This window comes from Stenella coeruleoalba (genome assembly GCF_951394435.1).
Source record: "Stenella coeruleoalba genome assembly, chromosome: 1".
Classification (NCBI taxonomy): Eukaryota; Metazoa; Chordata; class Mammalia; order Artiodactyla; family Delphinidae; genus Stenella; species Stenella coeruleoalba.
Genome location: NC_137169.1, coordinates 145,369,050 through 145,390,943, shown reverse-complemented (window position 1 = coordinate 145,390,943; position 21,894 = coordinate 145,369,050). Strand labels below are relative to the sequence as shown.

The 21,894-nt window shown below is 38.9% G+C and overlaps 1 protein-coding gene across 1 annotated transcript in view; it reads left to right on the top strand.

The window, feature by feature from the left end:
* NVL (nuclear VCP like) overlaps positions 1-21,894 on the top strand; it is a 97,913-nt gene that overhangs the window by 13,633 nt on the left and 62,386 nt on the right. Inside the window, exons 8-12 of the mRNA XM_079912131.1 lie at positions 129-205; positions 733-867; positions 2,852-2,953; positions 6,029-6,146; positions 11,482-11,626. Of these exons, the coding sequence (XP_079768257.1) occupies positions 129-205; positions 733-867; positions 2,852-2,953; positions 6,029-6,146; positions 11,482-11,626 (577 nt within the window). The remainder of the gene's footprint in view (positions 1-128; positions 206-732; positions 868-2,851; positions 2,954-6,028; positions 6,147-11,481; positions 11,627-21,894) is intronic.

The window sequence follows — 21,894 nt, the reverse complement described above, 5'->3', positions numbered from 1 at the left end:
GCTATTTTGCATGGGGGACCTTCTGTGTGCAGAGACATTTACTAGAATTGTTTACTTAAAGATTATTCAATATAGTTCTGATTTGCTACTGAATCACTAATCCTTTCACCTCCTTTTTTGTTTACCAGCTAAAGCCAGGGGGCTAGAATTGCAGATCTCCAAGGTGAAGTTTGAAGATGTTGGAGGCAATGATACGACATTAAAAGTTAGTTCAAATTCAGAATTTCTACCTTAGATGGATATGGCCAATCAGTTATTCAAACAAAGCCTTTCTCTTTTTATCTAATAGGAACTGAGTATAGAAAAGAAAGCCAGGAAGGTGAGAAGGGCAAGCCTGGCTGTACTCTTCAGGGTAGTGAGGGATAAAAGAAACATGTCTTCAACTTTTTTCACCATTTTAATTATAGTGTACATAAGATACATGCTTTATAAGGAGTATTACTTTAACAGTTGTAAAAGTTACTATTTTTTGGTGTTTGTTTCAGTTACAATCTAGTTACTATTCATTGTATTTGCAAGGTAGATATTATTACAGCTTAGGAAATGGAAGCTCAGAGAGGGTATTGCTAAAGTCACAGCACAGGTACTAGAGCTGGGATTCTCAGGTGTAAGCCTAACGCCTGTTCTCTGTCTACTGTACTTTGCTGCTCCAAAGAATAGGTCCTTTCATTACACATTGATCCTTTCTCTTTGGGGCTGTGAAGATCATCGTTCCTATTTATTCCCTAACAGGAGATCTGCAAGATGCTCATACACATGCGTCACCCAGAGGTGTACCACCACCTGGGCGTCATACCCCCACGCGGAGTTCTTCTTCATGGACCACCGGGCTGTGGGAAGACGTTGCTTGCACATGCAATTGCTGGGGTGAGGTTTGCTGACACTTGTTTGCTTTTGTAATTTTTGTTGTTACTCGTTTTTATTTTTTCTCTTTGGTCACCTTGAACCACACTTGGCATATTCTCAGGAGGACTGATCCTTTCTTCATTTTTTTACCTCTTTTCATGCTGCTATGTGTGAGATGCTGTTTTAATGTATCCAGTTATTTATATGGCAGGGGTTGGGTGGGAAGCAAAATAATACAGCTGTAAACAACTCTTTTTTTAACCACACAGTTTACATTTTGGTCACTTCTCTTTCTCTTTAAGCCAGTGGTTCTCAAGAGCAGTAAAATAAGAAAACTGAAGATTGTATTGTCCATAGAACTAAATATTCAGAATTTCCATTCAGAGTCATGTTTTTATCCTTTTTAGTGTTAAAATATCTTTTCTAAAATGGTGATACTAGGTACTCACTTGGCAAAATAAAAAGCAATCTTAATTTTAGTCCCATCAGATTTCTTGGAAACTGTGTTGGATGGTAAAATGCAAAATGTCCAAGTAACTTCAGTTTGAAGAATAGCATACTATGCCAATCATTAACAGATAGTGCTCTATGAAAGCAAATTATTTTTATAGGAGAACTTGATTGATTTACCTCATTTATTCATTTATTGAATAAATCTTTTGTGTGACTGCTGCATGCCAGACATTGAAATATAGTGATAAGTAAAACAAACTCGGTTGTTATCTTTAAGGAGTTTTTCAATCAAATGAGAGACAGACATTAAACAGTCTTTCACACAAATAAATGTTGCTCATGATTACAATTACAGTGAGTGAGTGGGAGACACAGGTGTAGAATGCTATGTGGTATGTTGTTGGTATGTTGTCTTAAGCCAAGTTAAGAGTTAGGATCAAAGAGAATATCATTGAGGAAGTGAAATTTCAAGATAGCCAGAAGAATAGTAGGGTTTAGGCAGGGTTGCTGCCATCTGTATTGGTGGGACGGTGGTAGTTTCTCTTCCTTTACTTTAAGAACCTGCCTCCTCTGACTAGTAACTGGCTATTTCTGTGGGTTCAGGGAGGGAGAAACGCCGGTGGGGTGTGTGGGAGACCACTGTGTCACACCCCCCTGCTATTTCCTTTCCAGCAGATAAATAACAGATGAAGTTGTTTTGGCTCAGCTCTAAGTGGGGGCAAACATATTTCTTAAGATTCAAGACCCTTTATTCAGAAGAGATAATAACAGTTTTATAGTGATATCTACAGAGTAAAAACAAGTAGAAGGTATCCAGTCATAAAGAAGATGTGGCACATATATACAATGGAATATTACTCAGCCATAAAAAGAAATGAAATTGAGCTATTTGTAATGAGGTGGATAGACCTAGAGTCTGTCATACAGAGTGAAGTAAGTGAGAAAGAGAAAGACAAACACCGTATGCTAACACATATATATGGAATTTAAGAAAAAAAAAGTGTCATGAAGAACCTAGGGGTAAGACAGGAATAAAGACACAGACATACTAGAGAATGGACTTGAGGATATGGGGAGGAGGAAGGGTAAGCTGTGACAAAGCGAGAGAGAGGCATGGACATATATACACTACCAAACGTAAGGTAGATAGCTAGTGGGAAGCAGCCTCATAGCACAGGGAGATCATCTCGGTGCTTTGTGACCGCCTGGAGGGGTGGAATAGGGAGGGAGACGCAAGAGGGAAGAGATATGGGAACATATGTATATGTATAACTGATTCACTTTGTTATAAAGCAGAAACTAACGCACCATTGTAAAAAAAAAAAGAATAAACCATTTCTCTATCATCAAAAAAAAAAAAGGTATCCAGTCAAAGTGTTTGGATTAAATTTTAGATTTTTAGGTAATATTTTTCATTGGACCAACACAAGATGAGGTTCCTCAGAAAATTGGTCATTTATAAAATGTAATTTTGAGAGAGGGACTGAGTGAGGAAAAAGTAGGGAAGTGAAAATTTGACAATTTGGTCATTCTTTTATATATTTGTGCATAGGAACTTGACCTTCCAATATTGAAAGTAGCTGCTACAGAGATTGTATCTGGAGTATCTGGAGAATCGGAACAGAAGCTGAGAGAGCTATTTGAACAAGCTGTGGTGAGTCAGCTAATGGCTCTAATTTTAGGTGTTCAAATATAAGGCTACGTGGAAGATCCTATTTTCTCTAACGCTGGTATTTGTTAACCTGTTCACTGGCCATTCTTTTCTAAACATGGTAGTTTGTTACTCATGGTGGCTAAATGTTTAAAGTAGATTAACTAACATAGACTGTTGGATAAAATAATCTGTTTAATCTGAAAATAACGTAATTGGTGAGAAGTTCTGGGCTGTCATACCCAATAGCGATATGCTGAAAGGAGATTTTCTTTGTGATACTTTTTTCACTTTTACTTTCCTTAACGTAGGTTTGACCGAACAACCTGTAAGCAGTGTGAACATTTTTAACATTTAAGGATTATCACATTATAAAAGCACCCATGGACATGCCAGGATAAACTCTTCTCTATTTGTATAATTGAAGCTGTGAAAAGAAAATTCTGTTACCAGAGAAATTACAGATTGGATATTATTCTGATTATAATTCATGTTATCAAAATTTGGATGCTTAAGAACTTATGAGGAAGATGACATTTGTATCTCATGAGAGTTTTATCTTCAGTGTAGTGTTATGGTTAAATGTACTCTCAAGTCAGAAACATGGGTTCAGTTCCTTATGCCACCACATACTAATTGTGTAATCTTGGGCAAGAGATTTAACCACTCTAACCCTTAGTTTCCTTACTAGTAAACTGTTAATAATACTACTTAAATCTCATGAGGTTGTTGATTGTATTAAATGAGAGGGTTCATATAAAATCTTTAATGTAGTGTTTAGCACACAGCAAAAGCCAAAAACGTTAGCTATGACGTGCTCACTTGAGCAGTCACTAGTCATCACTGGTTGAAAACTAAAAAATAGCAAAAAGTTTAAATTTATGTTGTCATCATTTGCACCCCAATTATATAGGGCCTGGTGAACATGGCCAATGCATCTGAAATGCAAAGCTGATGGGAAATTAGAAGAGAAAGTGTATTTTATCAGTACTTGAAAATGTTTTTTTAAATGGCAAGAATGTAGCAAAATTCGTTACCTAGTCCAAGCTAGTATTGTTTGCTGCCGTAGGCCAGTAAATGGGGAGACAAGTTGTTGGAGCAAGGAATAGAGACTTTATTTGGAAAGCCAGCCAACGAAAAAGAAGGCTTCTTTTATTCTAAAATGGGGAAGAGGTAAAGTCCTGGTTCTGGTCAGACCCCAGAAGGGATGTGTTGATTTTTTCCTTCCTGCAGTTATTCACACAGGTGAGCCTGGTCAGGATGTTTCCTGTGACTCAAACATAGACTGTCATTGGAAAAGCTGTGGATGCACAAGGAAGGTGCAGAGGAAGGGTGGGAAGGGTACTGTGCAGAGCAAATCTAAATTCTTTCAGGTGTTACCTGTTTTCCAAAATGAGCTTGATTTGATTGTTAATTGGCACACAGCTGGAAGACAAGTAATAACTTTCGTGTTTATGGTAAACACAATGATGAATGAGGATAAAAGAGACAAAGGGCAAAATTAGTTTGTTAGTTGTGTGTTTATATCTCTCTCGAACCAGTACTGAGCTGGTACTATGCCTAACAGCAGATGCTCAGTAAATGTATGGTCTAGCTCCCCTCTTTCCTGGACCCCCTGTTTCCTGATGAAAGTCAGTACAATAAGGTATGTGTGAATCAGAGAACAAAAAGGTAAAATCAGATCAAATCGTTCTTTGTTGAAAACTACATGCTTGCTTTAGGCTAAATTCTGATGACCATCATTTATTCTTTTTTCCTTTTTTTCTCATTCAGTTTTCCAGAACATTGACAAATACTATTGCCCTTGCTTTCTGAGACCTTTGCTGTCTGTAACTTTACTCTTTTGTAACTGGGTAATGTGTCGAGCAGTCAGAGGTTCTCCTTTGCAAACATTATCATGAAGAGGATTGGAAAGAGAGGCAGCTAGTGGCAGACCAAATTTCCTTCCCTTTAAAATGCAGTGGTTCACACACTTTTTAGATATCTTAGCCAGGCTGACAGTCTGACTCTTAGCATAATCAGTGTCGCTCCTAACTAAATAACTAAGGATGAGCTGTGCTTTAGATTGTAAGTCCACATCTTTTTATTTAAATTTCTCATTTTAACTGATTCTTAATCTGTTTGTTTTTTATTGTGGTAAAATATATTTAACATAAAATGTGCCATTTTAAACATTTTTACAGTTTGGTGGCATTAAGCACACTCATATTGTTATGTGACCATCACCCCCATCCATCTCCAGAACTTTCCATCTTCCCAAGCTGAAACTGTACCCAGTAATCACTAACTTCTCATTTTCCCCTGCCCCTAGCCCCTGGCAACTGCTGTGCTACTTTCCGCCTCTGTGAATTTGACTATTCCAGGTAGTTGTTGCTTATATTGTATCTTAACTTAACTCTCTCTGAACTCTATCTAGTTTATGTTTAAAAAAAGACTGAAGGTGATCGTTGTCCACACTGAATGTATTGGAACTTTATCCTCCTTTCTTACTCAATGTAGTCTTCAAACTAAGCCTCTGGTAGTTTCAGTTGGGGATGATGAAAACAACGTAAACGTATTTAATGCCACTAAATCATACACTTAAAATGGTTAAGATGGTACCACAATAAAAAAAATAAAAGCAAAGCCTCTGGTGCTTCCTAAATTCCTCTTATAGCAGATTCTAGGGAAAAGCTTGGATGTTTTTATGTTGGTAGGAACATTCATGAAACGTTTGTAGTGAACTTAGTTTTTCTAGTTTAAAATTTATAAACTTACTATTTTTAAATTTCAGAACATAGCAAATGTGCCTAATTTACGAAAGAATTTCAGTAGTTTTATCATCACAGAACATGGATTGATAAGAAGACTATAAATGTGTTATCCTATATGTAGTCTCTTACTGTTCTCTTTTAATCCTTTCAGTTCTCCTAAGTCAGATAAAAATCAGAAGTAAATCACTGTGAACTGCCTTCTTTAGGGTTATTCTTTTGGTGAATGATCCTTGAACTTTAAGATTGAAAAAATGTATATACTTAACTATGCTACAGTACAGGGAATACATTTATGATTGTATTTTTGTGATATTCTTATTTCTAGTCAAATGCACCATGTATCCTTTTTATTGATGAAATTGACGCTATTACCCCCAAAAGAGAAGTTGCTTCAAAAGATATGGAACGAAGAATTGTAGCCCAGCTCCTAACCTGCATGGACGGTCAGTTTGAAATAATGAATTCATTTTAAGAAAATGAATTTTCTTTTTTTAGTGTAAGATGTGAAGATATGAAACATTCAAGTAGCATAAAAGAGTAAAAGCAGAAATCTTTTTCTTTTCATAAAAGATTGCATCGTTAATTTTTGGAGTATATCTTACAGTTATTTTTAATGCATTTACGCACATGTATAAATACAGTAACATTGTTTTGCTTTTTACAATACTCTGATTGCACCATACACACTATTCTATAACCTGCCCTTTGTATCTTAATATTTCTTGGAAATGTTGCCACTTTAATGCATTTGTATCTACCTCTTTTTAATTGCTGCTTGGTATCCTTTAGGATAAATTTATCACATTGTACTTAAATATTTCCATTTTGATGGATATTCAAGTTGTTTTGGTTTTTGCTTTACAACAAGTTGTAGGGAATATCCTTAAATGGTCCTTTTTGATACACATGTATTTTTCTAAGACGAAGCAATGGTTAAAGAGTGTACATTTAAAATTTTTATAGGAAATGGCAAATTGCCTTCCAAAAAGACTTTGCCATTTACATCTTTACCGGCGCTATACGAGAATCACTCTTTCTCCAGATCCTTCACAACATTGAATTGTTTTAATTTTTGCCGGTCTGAGGGATGAAAATTGGTATCTTTGTTGTAATTTGCATTTCCCTGATTACCATTGATGTAGATCATCTTTCCATACTTTTTTGGCTATTCATATTATTTACAAAGTCCCTTTTCTCATCCTTTTCCCATTGTTCTATTGAATTTTTAAAAAAATTTGAGTGAATATTGTATTTTAATATATTATGGAAACAAATCTTTTGTTAAATATACTGCAATTACTTCCTATCTGTAATTTGTTTTTCAATTTTGTTTAATGGTTTTTGGATACAAATTTGGAGGAAAGGACTCAGCACGAGTAGAACTTTTGGAACTAAATCTTACCTACTGTGAAATAGCATGTTTTATGTACATAAGAAAGTTTGAAGTAATACATATTTTGCATTCCTTGGGATGCTAGGTTGTAGATTGCTTATTCTGCTGTTTTATTTTTATGTAAAATTTTCTTGCCATGTTTTAAGGACTATGTTCTTTTTTTAAATATCTGCATCAATTCTTTTTTTTTAAATTAATTTATTCATTTATTTTTTTTTGGCTGCGTTGGGTCTTCATTGCTGCACGCAGGCTTTCTCTAGTTGCGGCGAGCGGGGGCTACTCTTCATTGTGGGGCGCGGGCTTCCCATTGCGGTGGCTTCTCTTGTTGTGGAGCACGGGTTCTAGGCAAGTGGGCTCAGTAGTTGTGGCTTGCAGGCTCTAGAGCGCAGGCTCAGTAGTTATGGCGCACGGGCTTACTTGCTCCGCGGTATGTGGGATCTTCCCGGACCAGGACTCGAACCCTTGTCCCCTGCACTGGCAGGCGGATTCTTAACCACTGCACCACCAGGGAAGTTCCAGGACTGTGTTTTGAATTATCGTTATTTTATTGAAGCTAATTTGTTATCAGTTATAAGATACACCATTATTTTATGTACCTCTGAGAAGGAAAATGGCAAAACACCAATCAAAGTATGACATAACGCTTATCACATTGATAGTATAAGCATTCTGATTTCAGAGATATTAAAATGTGGAAAAATGAACAAGTACAGGAATTAAGCAGACTACTTATTACTAGAACATTACTGAAAGCCCTGTTAGTTGGGATTTTTGGTGTGTCTTTGTGTGTGTTTTAAGTTTCCCCTTTATAAACCAAAGTAAGGAAAACAGTAAATAATTCAACTTACATAGTCATCCTTTTACTGAACTGAACTTGGATCCAGTTGCCCAATGCCCAGCTGCCCAAAGACAGTTTACTGACACTGGGTTGTGGTGAAGGAAAGCACAGTGTTTATTGCAGGGCACCAAGCAAGGAGAGTAGGCAGCTAATGCTTAAAAGACCCGAAGTCCTGATGCTTTCAGGCAAGGTTTTTTAAAGGTGATATTAGGGGAGGGTCTCAGGGTACATGATCAGCTCCTGGGCATTTTTCTGATTGGTTGGTGGAAAGGTAACAGGGTGATGTTTTGGGAATTTTAATCACCAGCCAGTCTGGGGGCTCTGTGCTTGTGGTCAGCATGTAGTTACCATCCTCCACTGGGTGGAGGGTCTTAGTTTGTGTAGAACCACTGAAAGGTATGCATCAGATTGTTATCTGTATATCCCTTCTGGAGGAACTAGGAGTCCTGTGACTCTGTTGTTGTAATTGTTAGCTGCTTGGGTTCACTTTTTAGAACTCTGCAAAGGCCAAACAAGAAGCAGAGGACACAGAGGGGCTTGTACGCAGGAGGGCTCTGCAGAGTCCTGCTCGCTCTCAGTTCTCCCTTTTCTTTGATACTCCTTAATCCTGAGGGGAACAGGGGTGGGACAAGAAAGGGAATAAAGTTTTGCATAGAGATGTTAATCATAAACTCAGTGGAGGAACTCAGTTTTACGGGGACTTGTTTCTTTCTCTCTCCCCAAATAGCCTGTACCACGTGGTCATTTTTTTCCCTACGGTTTGAGAATTTTGTAAAACCTTATTATTAAATCAGAGTTTATAAATCTGAAATTGTAAGAAGTTAACACTTTTAGGTAAATTAATATGAACAAGATAATTAAGGAGACCACTTAAAAAAAACTAATTTCACCTAATTTTAAAAACTTAAACTCAGACATAATTCTAATTATTAAGAGCTGCGAAGGATCTTAAAATATCATCATTTGTTTATGAGGAAACTGATGCACAGAGAGCTAAGGGCCAGATACATACAGTGAGTCATTAGCAAAGCATAGGCCAGAATCCAGATGTTTGTTTATACATGTGCAATTAATGAGCTACCACAAATACTTTATTTATGAGAGCTGTTATCCCAGAAACACATTAACTAGTTTTTGTGGGTTTTTTTACTCTGTGTAAAAACAAGTAAAACTTCATTTTTTTAATAATCAGAAATTCATACTTTTGACTAATGTAACTTCAATTTAAAATGATCAGATCCTCTAAAAGTGAGAAAAAGAATGGGATTTATCTTGTAGTAAGTGGCCAATCCTAGCTAGGGTCTGATTTTTATCTTTCTAGCTTTTGAAACGGCACTTGTGTTACTAAGTATTGACTTCCTGTGGAAGGATATTTTCATTACTGAAGATTTAACAGATTTCCATGATTGTTCTTGTTGAATTCTGTTATTAACCCTTGCTATGTTCAGAGCATATCACCAAGACTGTAGTGTCTGAGCAACGTGAACTAGAAAAAGGAAGCAGACTCCTACCCTTGGTCATTGTTTTAGCTGTGAGACGGAAAGCATCCCTGAATCAGCAGTGGAACAGCTTTGGCTCTATACCAGCATTAGTGCAGGGAGGGTTCAGCATAGGAACATCTTCCTGTGACTGCAAGTTTGTAGCTCGTGGTGCTACGTCAATTCTGAGGTGTCACCTCGTTTTCTGTAAAGTAGTTCTGCTTGTTCAGGGATCTCCTCTTGTAGCGTGAGTCTCTTTTGTAAGCTGATTCCTTTTATTCAGTTTTCAAAAAGTATTAAAGAGCTTTTTGTCTCGTTCAAACGTATACCTTATGCCTCTTTTCTTTTCAATCCAAATTTATCCAAAGAGTAGTCACTGCCAATTAAATATGTTTCTATTTCAGTTCTATTCTGTAACCCCACCCCTACAGTTGTCTCTCTGCCTCTACCATTCCACTGAAACAGTCATAGAAAACCCATTGATGATCACCGTTGGCCACATCTTTTGGTTTGCTCTTAGCCCTCACCCCTCTGAACCCACCTCTTACAGTTGTTATCTGGGGGTAGCGATTGTACCTAGAGTAGTTCCTGGCACGGGGTGAGCACCCAGTGAGTGTTACTGGTGGTGGTTGAGAGCATTTGATACTGTGATTACCTTGTCCTTGTCGTTGTTATCACACTTGGCTTGAGTAACACTCTCTGTCCTTCTGTTCTCTGACAACTCCCTACTGCTTTCCTTCACTTACTTGCCTCCTTTTCTCCATCCCTTAAAGAAAGATATCCCATAAGCATTTACACTTGATCTTCTTTTCTTCTTGCCCTCGCCACTTCCCAACAATCTCCTGTTCAGTGCATTGAAAAACCATCAAATTACATCTCTAATCTTCATTTCTGGTAGGCTTGCAACCCATCTTCGCAGCTGCCTGTCAGATACTTGCAGGTGACTGTCCCACGTGCCCTCACATTCGGTGTGTCCAGAGCTCCACTGGCTTCCCCTGTGGCCCTTTCTGCATGTCTGACCTCCCTCCTGTATTCCATATTTAAGTTAACAGCATCCAAACTGAGTTGTCTTTGTCTCTTCCTTCTCTTCCGCCTTCACATTGAATCATTTGCTTAGTGCTTTTGATTCTATCTACAACTTGGACCTTAAACTGGGCTTTTCGTTTTCATCTCCTATGTTCCTGCCTTCACTCATCTCTCACCTGATTATTGTATTCAAATCACAACAAACTCTTTTTGCATTTATTCCTCTTTACTCGATTCAAAATTATTATTAGAATTATCTTTCTAAAATACAAATGTTACCAGAGGAACCTTTCATGGCTTCCTGTTGGCAAAAGAATGTACTCTAAATTCCTCACTACTTGGCTGATAGAGGACTTAGTTACCTGTGAGGCGGTGTAACCTCAGACTCTCTGCTAGTCACCCCTGGTTCAGTTGAGAGAAATAATACTTGTGGAAAATACACTTTAGGCCCTGCATTCTGTCCATTAATAAAAATCTGTATCTGGATTAGGCCAGAGCAACTGGAGACTATATTGTATTCCCCGATCTCAGTGCCGTGAGTCTGTTTTGAGATACATACTACTCTGTCTTGCCAAGGCTCCCTATTGGTGGACCACTCACCTTGTCTTAACATGCTACACCTGTTTGTACCTCTGTGCTTTTCGCTCATTCCATTTCTTCCATGTAAAATTGCATTAACCTATGTTTCAGCTTATCAATATCCTATTTACCCTTCAAGCCTTTTCTAGAATGTTACCTTCTCCCTAAGTTCTCCCTGATTCCTCAGTCTGAATTCATATCTTCCATCGTATCACTGTGGTGCTTTGTTTATGCTTACTGTGCTTCAAATAGATTGAGCTGCTTGAGGACAAAGTTTGTATTTTCCTTACATCTTTACCATACTAGACATTTAGTGAATGTTAGTTTTATATACATATATATATATATATTGCTATCAGTGTGTAATACTCTCTCTCTAACCATGTAAATGACTTGTGTAAGCATTATTATCCTTAATGTCAAGTGTCTTGTTCACCACTCATCCTGTGTCTGGTTCTTACTAGATCTGAATGACATGGCCGCTACAGCTCGGGTCCTAGTCATCGGAGCTACTAACCGACCAGACTCCTTAGACCCTGCTTTGCGACGTGCAGGAAGGTTCGACCGAGAGATATGCCTAGGTATCCCAGATGAAGCATCCAGGGAAAGGTATACTCTTAGAGAATGAAGTTTATATGCCACTACATCATCTGAACTGAATTCTTTGAAAATGAGGGTTGAGAAATATGATGTAGCCTTTTCTTTCTCTCTCTCTTTATGTGTCAGTGAAATTGATTTGGAAAGGAAAAAGCCCACATTAAATTAATGCTTAAGAAAACAATTTACTCATTAATACGGCAGTTGTTTCAGGCTGCTTTTTTCAATAGTGATATTGGACTTATGTATCCATACTCATTTATCTGGTCTTATTAACAGTGTCTTGTGTTTTTTAGGTGGCCGATCAGCCTAGGGAGAGTGTCTAGAGCTATGGAATAGTGCTCACTGGTCCACATGCAGGCTGAATCTGAGTTTAACAAGTATTTTAACTTGCTGCACTTATCTGCCTAAGGTCACAGGTTCCCTGACAAATAATTAAATGGTAGCCAGAAAGTTGAAAGCTGTCTGTTTGCTCTAGGACCAACCTTTCCTAGTAATTGGGGTTGAATGTCCATAGAGCAAAGAAACACCCACCAATATCTCAGTAACAAAAATATCTCGGGAGGCACTGTTGAGGCAATGGAGTAAAGAAAATCTAGTAATGTGCTGAAGTACCGTATTTTTTTTTTTTTTTTAGCTGAGTTGGGTCTTCGTTGCTGCGCGCAGACTTTTTCTAGTTGCGGTGAGCAGGGGCTACTCTCCATTGCGGTGCGCAGGCTTCTAATCGTGGCGGCGTCTCGGATTCTTAATCACTGTGCCACCAGGGAAGCCCTGAAATACCGTATTTACAATGACTTTCAGCTTAAGTTAGACACTGAATTGCTGTACACGATCGCCAGTGGCTTTTAGAGAAAGTGGTATGTAGTGAAAGGATAGTTAAGGGGACAGTGGAGAAGGGAAGAGGTGAAGGACAGGAGACTTCATGAATGCAGAACATAAAAGTGATCAGAAGACACTTTGGACAGGAGAAAGCATTCGAAAGGAACAGGTCATCCTTACCTTCTTCCCAGTGATTAATGTGACTTCAACTTTTCATTCATTGACATTTTCTTCTTAAGCTCCGCGGCATGTGGGATCCTCCCGGACCGGGGCACGAACCCGTGTCCCCTGCATCGGCAGGCGGACTCTCAACCGCTGTGCCACCAGGGAAGCCCTATTTTATTTTTTTTGCCAGCCCATTTGAAGGATAGTTGAAGACATCATGACACTTTAGCTGTAAATACTTCTCCTGTGTAACTATCATACCATTTTCCATACTAAAGCAATTTAACACTGACAATAATATTATTTAATACACAATCTATTCTAATTTTCCCAGTTGCCCCAAAACTGTCCATTGTACCTTTAATCTTTCATTTTGTTTAGCTTTTTTTTTTACCCTGGATTCAATAAAGAGCAAACCTACTATGTAGTTGGCATGTCCCTTTAATCTCCTTGAATCTGCCTTTTTGGGGGAGAGAGTACTTTCATGACATCGACATTTTTGAATTGTCTAGATAAGTCTTTTGTAGATCACTCTACAACTTAAATTTATCTGATTGCTTTTTCACGATTAGATTCGGGTTAAATATTTTGAGCAAGAATGCTACATTCATGGTGAGGTGTCTCAGAACATTTCAGGAAGTTTGTAGTGTCAGTTTGTATCGTTGCTGATGTTAAGTTTGATCACTTGAAAAATTTGTCAGAGTTCTCTCCTCTAAAGGTACCTTTTCTTTTGTACTTAATAAATAAAATCCATCTGTTTCTGGTATCTACAGTTATTTATGATTGCCTTTTGTTGATTTGTTCAAACTCCATTTTAGATTCAGGAAGTAAATTCTATAGGCATACATGGTGTTTTATGTAGGCTGTAATCGTCTAGCTAAGTCTTAGACGGCTAGGGGAAGAATTTTTATGAGACTAAAGAGGGGTATTAAATGTTTACTATGTTTAAGGCCAATGGGGAAGAGCAAGGTCAAGCCTGAAAGAAGATAGCTCTTGAATATAATTATGAGGTAGAATTTTTTAAGGAAGAAGTTTTGTTTTTTTTTAAAATTTTTTGTGGTAAAAAAACACAAACTTTGCTATCTTAACCTTTTTTTTTTTTTTTTTTTTGCGGTACGCGGGCCTCTCACAGCTGTGGCCTCTCACAGCTGTGGCCCCTCCCGCTGCGGAGCACAGGCTCCGGACGCCCAGGCCCAGCAGCCATGGCTCACGGGCCCAGCTGCTCCGCGGCATGTGGGATCCTCCCAGACCGCGGCACGAACCTGCGCCCCCTGCATCGGCAGGCGGACTCTCAACCACTGCGCCACCAGGGAAGCCCTTAACCATTTTTAAGAGTACAGTTCGGTAGTGTTATATATACTCACATTGTAGTGAATCTCTAGAACTTTTTCTGTCTTACAAAACTGAAACTCCATACCCATTAAACACGAATTTCCCCTCCTAAGGAAGTGTGTTTCTCTTTTTCTTTCTTTTTTTTAATAGTTTTAAAAAATTAATTAATTTATTTTGGCCGTGCTGGGTCTTTGTTGGGGCTCTCGGGCTCTTTGTTGCAGCGCACAGGCTTCTCTAGTTGCAGTGCGCGGGCTCAGTAGTTGTGGTGTGTGGGCTTAGTTGCCGTATGTGGGATCTTAGTTCGCTGACCAGGAATCGAACCCGGGCCCGCTGCATTGGGAGCGCAGAGTCTAAACCACTGGACCACCAGGGAAGTCCCGGAAGAGTATTTCTGATTGAGTCTTTGACAAAGGCAGAATACAGTTTTCTTATTTTTATACTTTTGTCTAGCTCTGAAGGCAGAAGCAAACTAGTTATATTATTATATGCAGATGTTAATGAGTTAAATTCTAAGATGGGGAAATTATATAAATAGAATTAATATATTAATAGAATTACATCAGTGTTTATTTTATCAATAATTCTTAGAAATAATAATTCTTAGGAAGTCATTAATTGAAGAAATATTTAAGCACCTGTTGTTTACCAAGGAGACACAATGGTTGGCACTTCAGTCACCACTTTAAATAATCAGAAGTGTGATGAGTACAAAAAGACAAAGACAGGGTCTTAGGGAGGATATATATATCAGGCAAAGCTAACATGGTCTGGAGGTTCTCTTTTTTTTTTAATTTAATTTAATTTAATGTTTTTTTAATTTATTTGTTGTTTATTTGGCTGCACCTGGTCTTAGTTGTGGCATGCAGAATCTAGTTCCCTGACCAGGGATCGAACCCAGGCCCCCTGCATTGGGAGGGCGGAGTCTTAGCCATTTGACCACCAGGGAAGTCCCGGTCTGGCGGTTCTTAGGTTCTTAAAGACGTCTCTGAGGAAGCTGAGACTCAAAGAATAAATAGCAATTAACTGATCACATGGTGAGAGTGATGAGAGTATTGGTAGGAATAGCATGTGTAAAGGCCCTAAGGTGACTGAGAGCTTAGTGTGTCCAGGGAACTGGAAGAAGAATATGGCTATAGAAGTAGAGATAGGATGTGGAAAGGCTGCAGAGGTGTACAGAATCCAGCTCACAGATACCTTGGTAAGGGTTTTGGACTTATTCTGTAAGTGGTAGGAAGCAATTAAATTAAGCAGGATAGTGATAGAGACAGATTTTTGTTTTGAGAAGGTCGCTGTAGCTGCAGTGTGAATAAGGAATGACAGGAGAGCAAGATGGGTTGTGGTAGCCCAGTGAGGGAGCTGTTGTGATATCCAGAGGCAATGGTGGGTGGGCTTAAAGAGGTGGGAGTGCAAATCGAGATAACTGGAGACATTTAGGAAGTAGAATCAATAAGTTATGTTTATCAATAGAATATATGTGTGGAGAGGTGGGGGCTATGAACAAGAGGGAAATATTCCCAGATTTCTCGCTTAAGCACCTGATGGTTTTCAGGTGCTTAAGGGGTGGGAAATACTGGAGGATAAGCAGATTTTAGAAGAGGATTTAGGGATAGATGGAGTTTAGAGGCAATTGCAGGATGTCCAAGTAGAGATGTCAAGTTGGCAATTGGACAAATGAGTCTGGATCTCCACAGAAGCCAACATTTAGGAATCATCAATGTATTGATGGCAGTTGGAGTTAAGAAAGTAGATGAGATTGTCCAGAGAGAGTGTGAAGAGAACATGTCAGAGGTTCTGGGACAGGCCCGAAGAGGCTAACAGGCTCAGGGTGTAGGAAGAGCAGCCAGAAGCATTGGGAAAATGAAGAGAAAGTTGCGTAATGGAAGCCAAGAGAAGTCTGTGTTTCCAGAGGGAGGAATGAGAGGTCCAGGGAGGGAGGGCTGAAAAAGTGTCTTTGAATTGAGCAGCCTAGAGGTCACCAGTGACCTTAACAAAAAGCTGTTTGAGTGGAATGGTAGAGGTAAACTCCAGGTTGGAATGGTTGAGGAGTAAAGGGAAACTGAAAAAGCGAGAGCAGCAGACTTCCACGGTTCACTCAGGAGAGTCTGCAGCAAGGGAGAAGGCAGAAGGTTGTGGTGGCTTCATGAGGTGGTAATGGGGTGTCTAGAGAGGACTTTTCTAAGGTGGGAGAAGCTTGAGTGGTGTCCTTACGGGTTGATGGGAAGGAGAAATGGGAGGAGCAGGGAGTCAGAGCTTATGTATCGGTGCTGGCCTTAGAACGAGGGTTAATTTGTTGACATGATAGTAAAGGGAGAAAGAATGGATATGCAGGCAAGAAGGATTATCAGTTTGGTACTAGAAAATTGAGGGCGTTGTCTCTGTGAATTAAAAAGCGAGATCTTCAGATGAAAGTGAGGCTCATGATGGATAGGTTAGAGGTTTGAGGAGGATGAAGGTCTGAAATTACTTCCTTGGCTAATTTGAGATGAACTGGCTGGGGTAACAGGATTTTCAGGCAGTGTTTAGGATTGGGGTATGGAATGGTACCAGTAGGGCTGGTTTAATGATTTTTTTTCCCATAGCAATGCTCAACATTCTAGGTTCAGGCACAGAGAAAGCAGAGATTTAGAATTTAGATTAAGAAAGAAAAAAAGAGACTATGGACTCTTAATTGTAAAAATAGGACTATTTGATGAGGCGGTGGTGAATCCGAGAACCTACTGAGGTTTGAAAACAGGTGTGTGGGAGACTGAGCAAAGAGGAGATGCTGGAGCTAGTGATTTCAGAGGTGGGACAGATCCAGGTGCTGATAAGGTCCAGGGCATGACCGTCCATGAAGTGGAGAAGAGGGCAGAGGCAGGTGAGACGGGGGTGCAGAGGCCTTCAGTAGGTGCTGGAACTTTAAGTCATTGAAGGAAATTATCTGGGAATCCAAGCGCTGCCCGTATGTCCTGTGCTTTTTTCTAGATGTTTAACATTTCCCAGCTTTAGTTTATTTATCTGAAATACAGTAATAGTAATAATAACAAGACCTTACTTGATCTGTAAAATGATAATAATACTTTAACTTGAAGGCTTCTCGTAAGAATTAAATCAGTGGACCTAGCATAATATTTGGCACATAGCAAGAAAAGAAGTTTTTGAGGTAGTTATTGGTATTTTTCTGAACTTTAAAAGCATTTTATTATGTAAAATGTTTACGCAGAAGGAGTCTAATATAATTGTTTCGGTTTCTATTCTTGCAAAACAAAGCACCCCCAAGTTTATTTTTATTATTTCTCACCATTTCTGTGGATAAAGAATTCAGAGAGGCTCAGCCAGCTGGTTATGTCTCAGGTTCTCCCGTGGCTGCAGAGACTCTAGCTGGAGCTAGAACATGTGGAGGATTGGGGCAGCGGGGCTGTGCTTGTCTGCCTACTTAGCTATCTGTATACCTATCATTTGATCTTGTCTGTTCCTGCCCCCCCCAACCCCTTTCTCGTCTTGTCCGCTGAAGGCCTGTCACGTGGCACCCTTTACAGGGTAGTGTGGGCTTGCTCAGAGTCGGGCAGCCTCAGGGTGGAAGGGTTCGTCCATGGCAGGTTAGGGCTGCAGCATGAGGATTGCAGGAAACAGGCTGAAGTGACACTGCTGTTCATTTTATGTTATGTTTTGTTATGTTTCGTTATGTTATGTTATAGTTGTGCTGGGTCTTAGTTGCAGCTCATGGGCTCCTTAGTTGCGGCTCACCGGTTCCTTAGTCATGGCATGCAAACTCTTAGTTGCACCATGCATGTGGGATCTAGTTCCCTGACTAGGGATGGAACCCGGGCCCCCTGCATTGGGAGCTTGGGCAGCACTGCTGTTCTTGACCTCAGGATTTGTAAAACATTACATCAAAGGGAGGAAAAAACAGCAGTCAAAACCAGCCACTCTTAACACACCCCAGCCCTGTCACCTGGACGTGTGACTCTCCCCCAGGAGGCCCAGGAAGAGGCAGGTCCTGGGAGCAAGGATCTGCATCCTCCGGTCACCAGTCCACCCGGGGCCATGCCGGAGGGGGTGGCCTGGACTTGGACATTGAGGTCTAAGCTGTCTCTACAGCAGATCTTCTAGCCTTGGAAGTGAGGTCACATAGCGTCAATTCCACTATTCTCTGTTGGTTGATTGCTCACTCAGGTCAGCCCAGATTTGAGAAGAGGAGTCATAGCCCCACGTTCCACTGAGAGGAGGGTTGAGAATTTACAAACATGCTTTTTAGAACAGTCACAATAATGAACCTCCATGTTTTTATCACCCAGTTTCAATAATTATCAACATTTTCACAGTTTTATTTTATTTATCCCCCACTTTTTTTTTCTTGGAGTGTTTTAATGCAAATCCCAGGCATTATATCATTTCAGGTATAAATACGTCCATATCTAATGAATAAAGACTTTTTATTTAGCATTACACAATGCCTTTATATACCTAACAAATAATAATTTATCTGATATCCAAACGTGTTAATATATTTGTAGTATGTAGTTGTATTATGAAGTTTGACTATATCCATATTTAGCATTTTCATTTCTCACCTTTATAAATATTGTTCCTATATGAGGATCACATTTCATTTATTCACCTTTGTAACTTTTCTGAAATTCATGATTGCCAATTTTTTTTCATTTGCTAGCCCTCTTACAATTTTTTTCTGCACTGTTTCCTCCAAGTTTTTTTTTTTTCTTTGTGTATGTATATGTGTTCGTTTGGGTCTGAATATTATACTGCAGTGAGAAATGCTATCTTTATAAAGTCATAATAACAGGACCTGGCATGTGGTAAGTCTTGACAGTTGAGAGCTGTTACTATTTCATGCTGGCAGCTTAAGAGTGAGGCTAATTGCATGTGTGCAATACAGGCTACTTTGTTGAAGTGTGAGTGCGATTGTAAGGCAGTCATATGACCAGCTAACTTTTGAGCTAGAAAACTCCAAATATCTATTTCTGTAGATTCTTTTTGTTGAACCAATTCAGATTTTTCAGAAAAAGATCTTCAGACAACACCATGGGGCTGTCCATCTAGCTGCTGGTCTTCTGACAGGGGCAGGGGCAGGAGGTTGAGCAACTGGACACAGACTTTGACCTTTTTTTCTGATGGAGTTGATCTTACTGTTGTCCACAAACCTGGGGCTTCCCTCTCCTGGTTCAGTTTCACCAGAGGGTACATTGCTGGTCTCCTGCTGGTTGACAGGGTGGAGGGTATGTGGCGTCTTCAGACTTCTTATGCAGATTTTCAGATAATTTCTGTGTTTTGGCTCCCTGCTGTGGCCCTAATTTCTGTAGTTCAACACTTTGGTGCCTCTGGTTCATGGTCTTTGAGGTTCCACCAGACAAATATACTTCCTTCTCAATAGCGCACCTTTCTGCAAAACGTTAATTTTGACTTTGTGCCCTCTGCAGGGTCATTTACCATTCTCCACAAGTTTCTTCGTAAATTTTGGTTCAAGATTACAGATAGTCAAGTGTTTGTTAGTCTATACTGATAGAAATAAATGATTGAATAAATAAATGGGTGAGAATAGGCAAGTCTCTGGTGCAAAAGAATTTCAAATAGTTTATGTGGTTGCATTGCCCTTAAGGAGGTGGAGTATAGCTCCCTATTTCTTAAATGTGAGCCAGACGTAAGTGACTTACTTCCAGAGAGTGTAGTATGGAAAGGGAGGGAAGAGTAACTTCAGAGTGAAAACCCTTTCAAACACTGTCTCAAGGTAGTCAAGGTTCATATCTACAACAATAAGTCGTGTTGACAGTATGTATCCTTGATAATGAATGATATGATGAGAATGACACTTTACCTCTGTGGTCTTCTTCCCAAAAATGCTTTACTCTAGTCTAATCATGACAAATATATCAGACCAATCCCAGTTGAAGGACATTCTACAAAATACTGGACTAGTAATCCTGAAAATTTTCCTTAATGACAGGAGAGGTGTATGAGGTGTACAGAGTTCTCTGAACTATCTTTGCACTAATTCTATAAATCTAAAACTTTATAAAATAAAAGGTTTATTTTTTAAAAATTAGTTAATACTCATCCCATTTACAGTCAACTATATTATTAAACCTGAGTTTTTATTCTGGGAATTCCTAATACTTGAATATAGGGATTTATAGTTCTTAGGGCACCAGCTAGAGCTGACACAGAGAGACCCATGGTGGGTGGCCTTTGTCTTCTTTGGTAGTAAAATATGCATATATCAGCACCCCCCCCCCACACAAATATCTGTTTCCTTCAATATCTCACATCGGTGTAGATACCTGTCTTTATTATAGAGCCATACTGAAGCCTATAGCCTAAGACAAGTGTTGATAGCTTTTTAAAGACCTCACGGAGATAAAGACTGATCCTCTGTTGCAAATTCTTTGCCGTACTTCCAGGATAGGATGGGGGGGTTTGGGGTGAGGGAGTAGAGTACAGATAATTTCCTAGGTTCTTTGACCATGGAGTTTGTGTTCCTGTTTGTTGTTCTTGTTTTGTTTGTTTGTTTTTGTTTTGGAGGTGGGGTGGGGAGGAAATATTGCTGAAACACTTTTACTCAACCATGTTGAAACTGGAAATCTCTTAATGGTTATTTTCTCCTCCTGTGGCGTTATAGTATGATGACCAAAATTACATTTTTTCAGGAGTAGACTGTAACTGAAAAGGATGATATTTATTTTATCTTAGCTAGTTTTCTTAACATTCTAAATTTCTTAGTGTTCTTATGCATAGCAGCAAATCAGGTCTGTATCTTTAGGAAGTAGTTCTATAATGGGACTTCTTCTTGGCTCCTATTGTTTACAGTATCAAAGTGAATTGTTTTTCATTTGTCAGAAATGTTTATCTGCTTCTATTCTATTCACTTACATGATCCCAAATGACATTTGTATAGTAACTTATTCTCCAGTAACTTGACATTTGAAAATATTAGTCTCCTACAAATTTGGAAATTTCAAAATATATTTTCTTGTCCAAGTTAATTTATAATATCACAATATGTAACTAATAATAATAACAAACATTTATCGGGCACTTACTGTGGATCAGTCACTGTTCTAGGAGCTTTGCATGTATTCACTTAACATCCCTACTATTAAGTGCTACTGTAATATATATTTAACAAATGGAAAAACTGGAGTACAAAAATGAAATAACAGAGAGTGACAGAGCTGGCATTCAGACTCAGGTGGTCTGGCGTCAGACCTTTTTTTTTTTTTTTTCCGCTGCCTTGGGTCTTAGTTGTGGCATGTGGGATATTTCGTTGCAGCGTGTGGGCTTCTCTTTAGTTGTGGCACATAGGCTTCTCTCTGGTTGTGGCACGTGGGCTCTGTAGTTGCGGCATGCGGGCTCTCTAGTTGTGGTGCATGGGCTTAGTTGCCCCATGGCCTGTGGGATCTTAGTTCCCTGACCAAGGATCGAACTGGCGTCCTCTGCATTGCAAGATGGATTCTTAACCATTGGACCACCGGGGAAGTTCCTGGCATCAGACCTTCTGTCCTGAATATCTTTACTGCTTTTAAGTTTTATTCAGTAAATCTTACCAGAAATTGTTTAAGGTATTCCTTTAATAATAATAATTATCCAGAGTCCATATTTCATTGACACATACCATGTTGCCAGTTCAGTTGAGCAAAATTTTTCACACATAAGTACAAAGGATGAGCAGTAAATAAAGATGAAGTTGGAGAAATAACTGTCCTGATATAAAATTGGATATTAAAGTTTGTATCAGCATAACTTTTCATGATGAATAAAATTAATGGTTGATTTTGAGTTTAGAGACTTTTTTATTGCTGGCAGATGTCCATTTAAACTACTCTAAAAGTAGAATTTACCTTATATCCTCATAAATCATTTGTCTTATTTCCTCTGTAATACCGTAAAATTCTTAAAGGCAGAATATTTTTTAAAAACCAATTTTTTATTCTTCACAGAATTTAATATAGTTTCTAAAAAAGCAGATATGT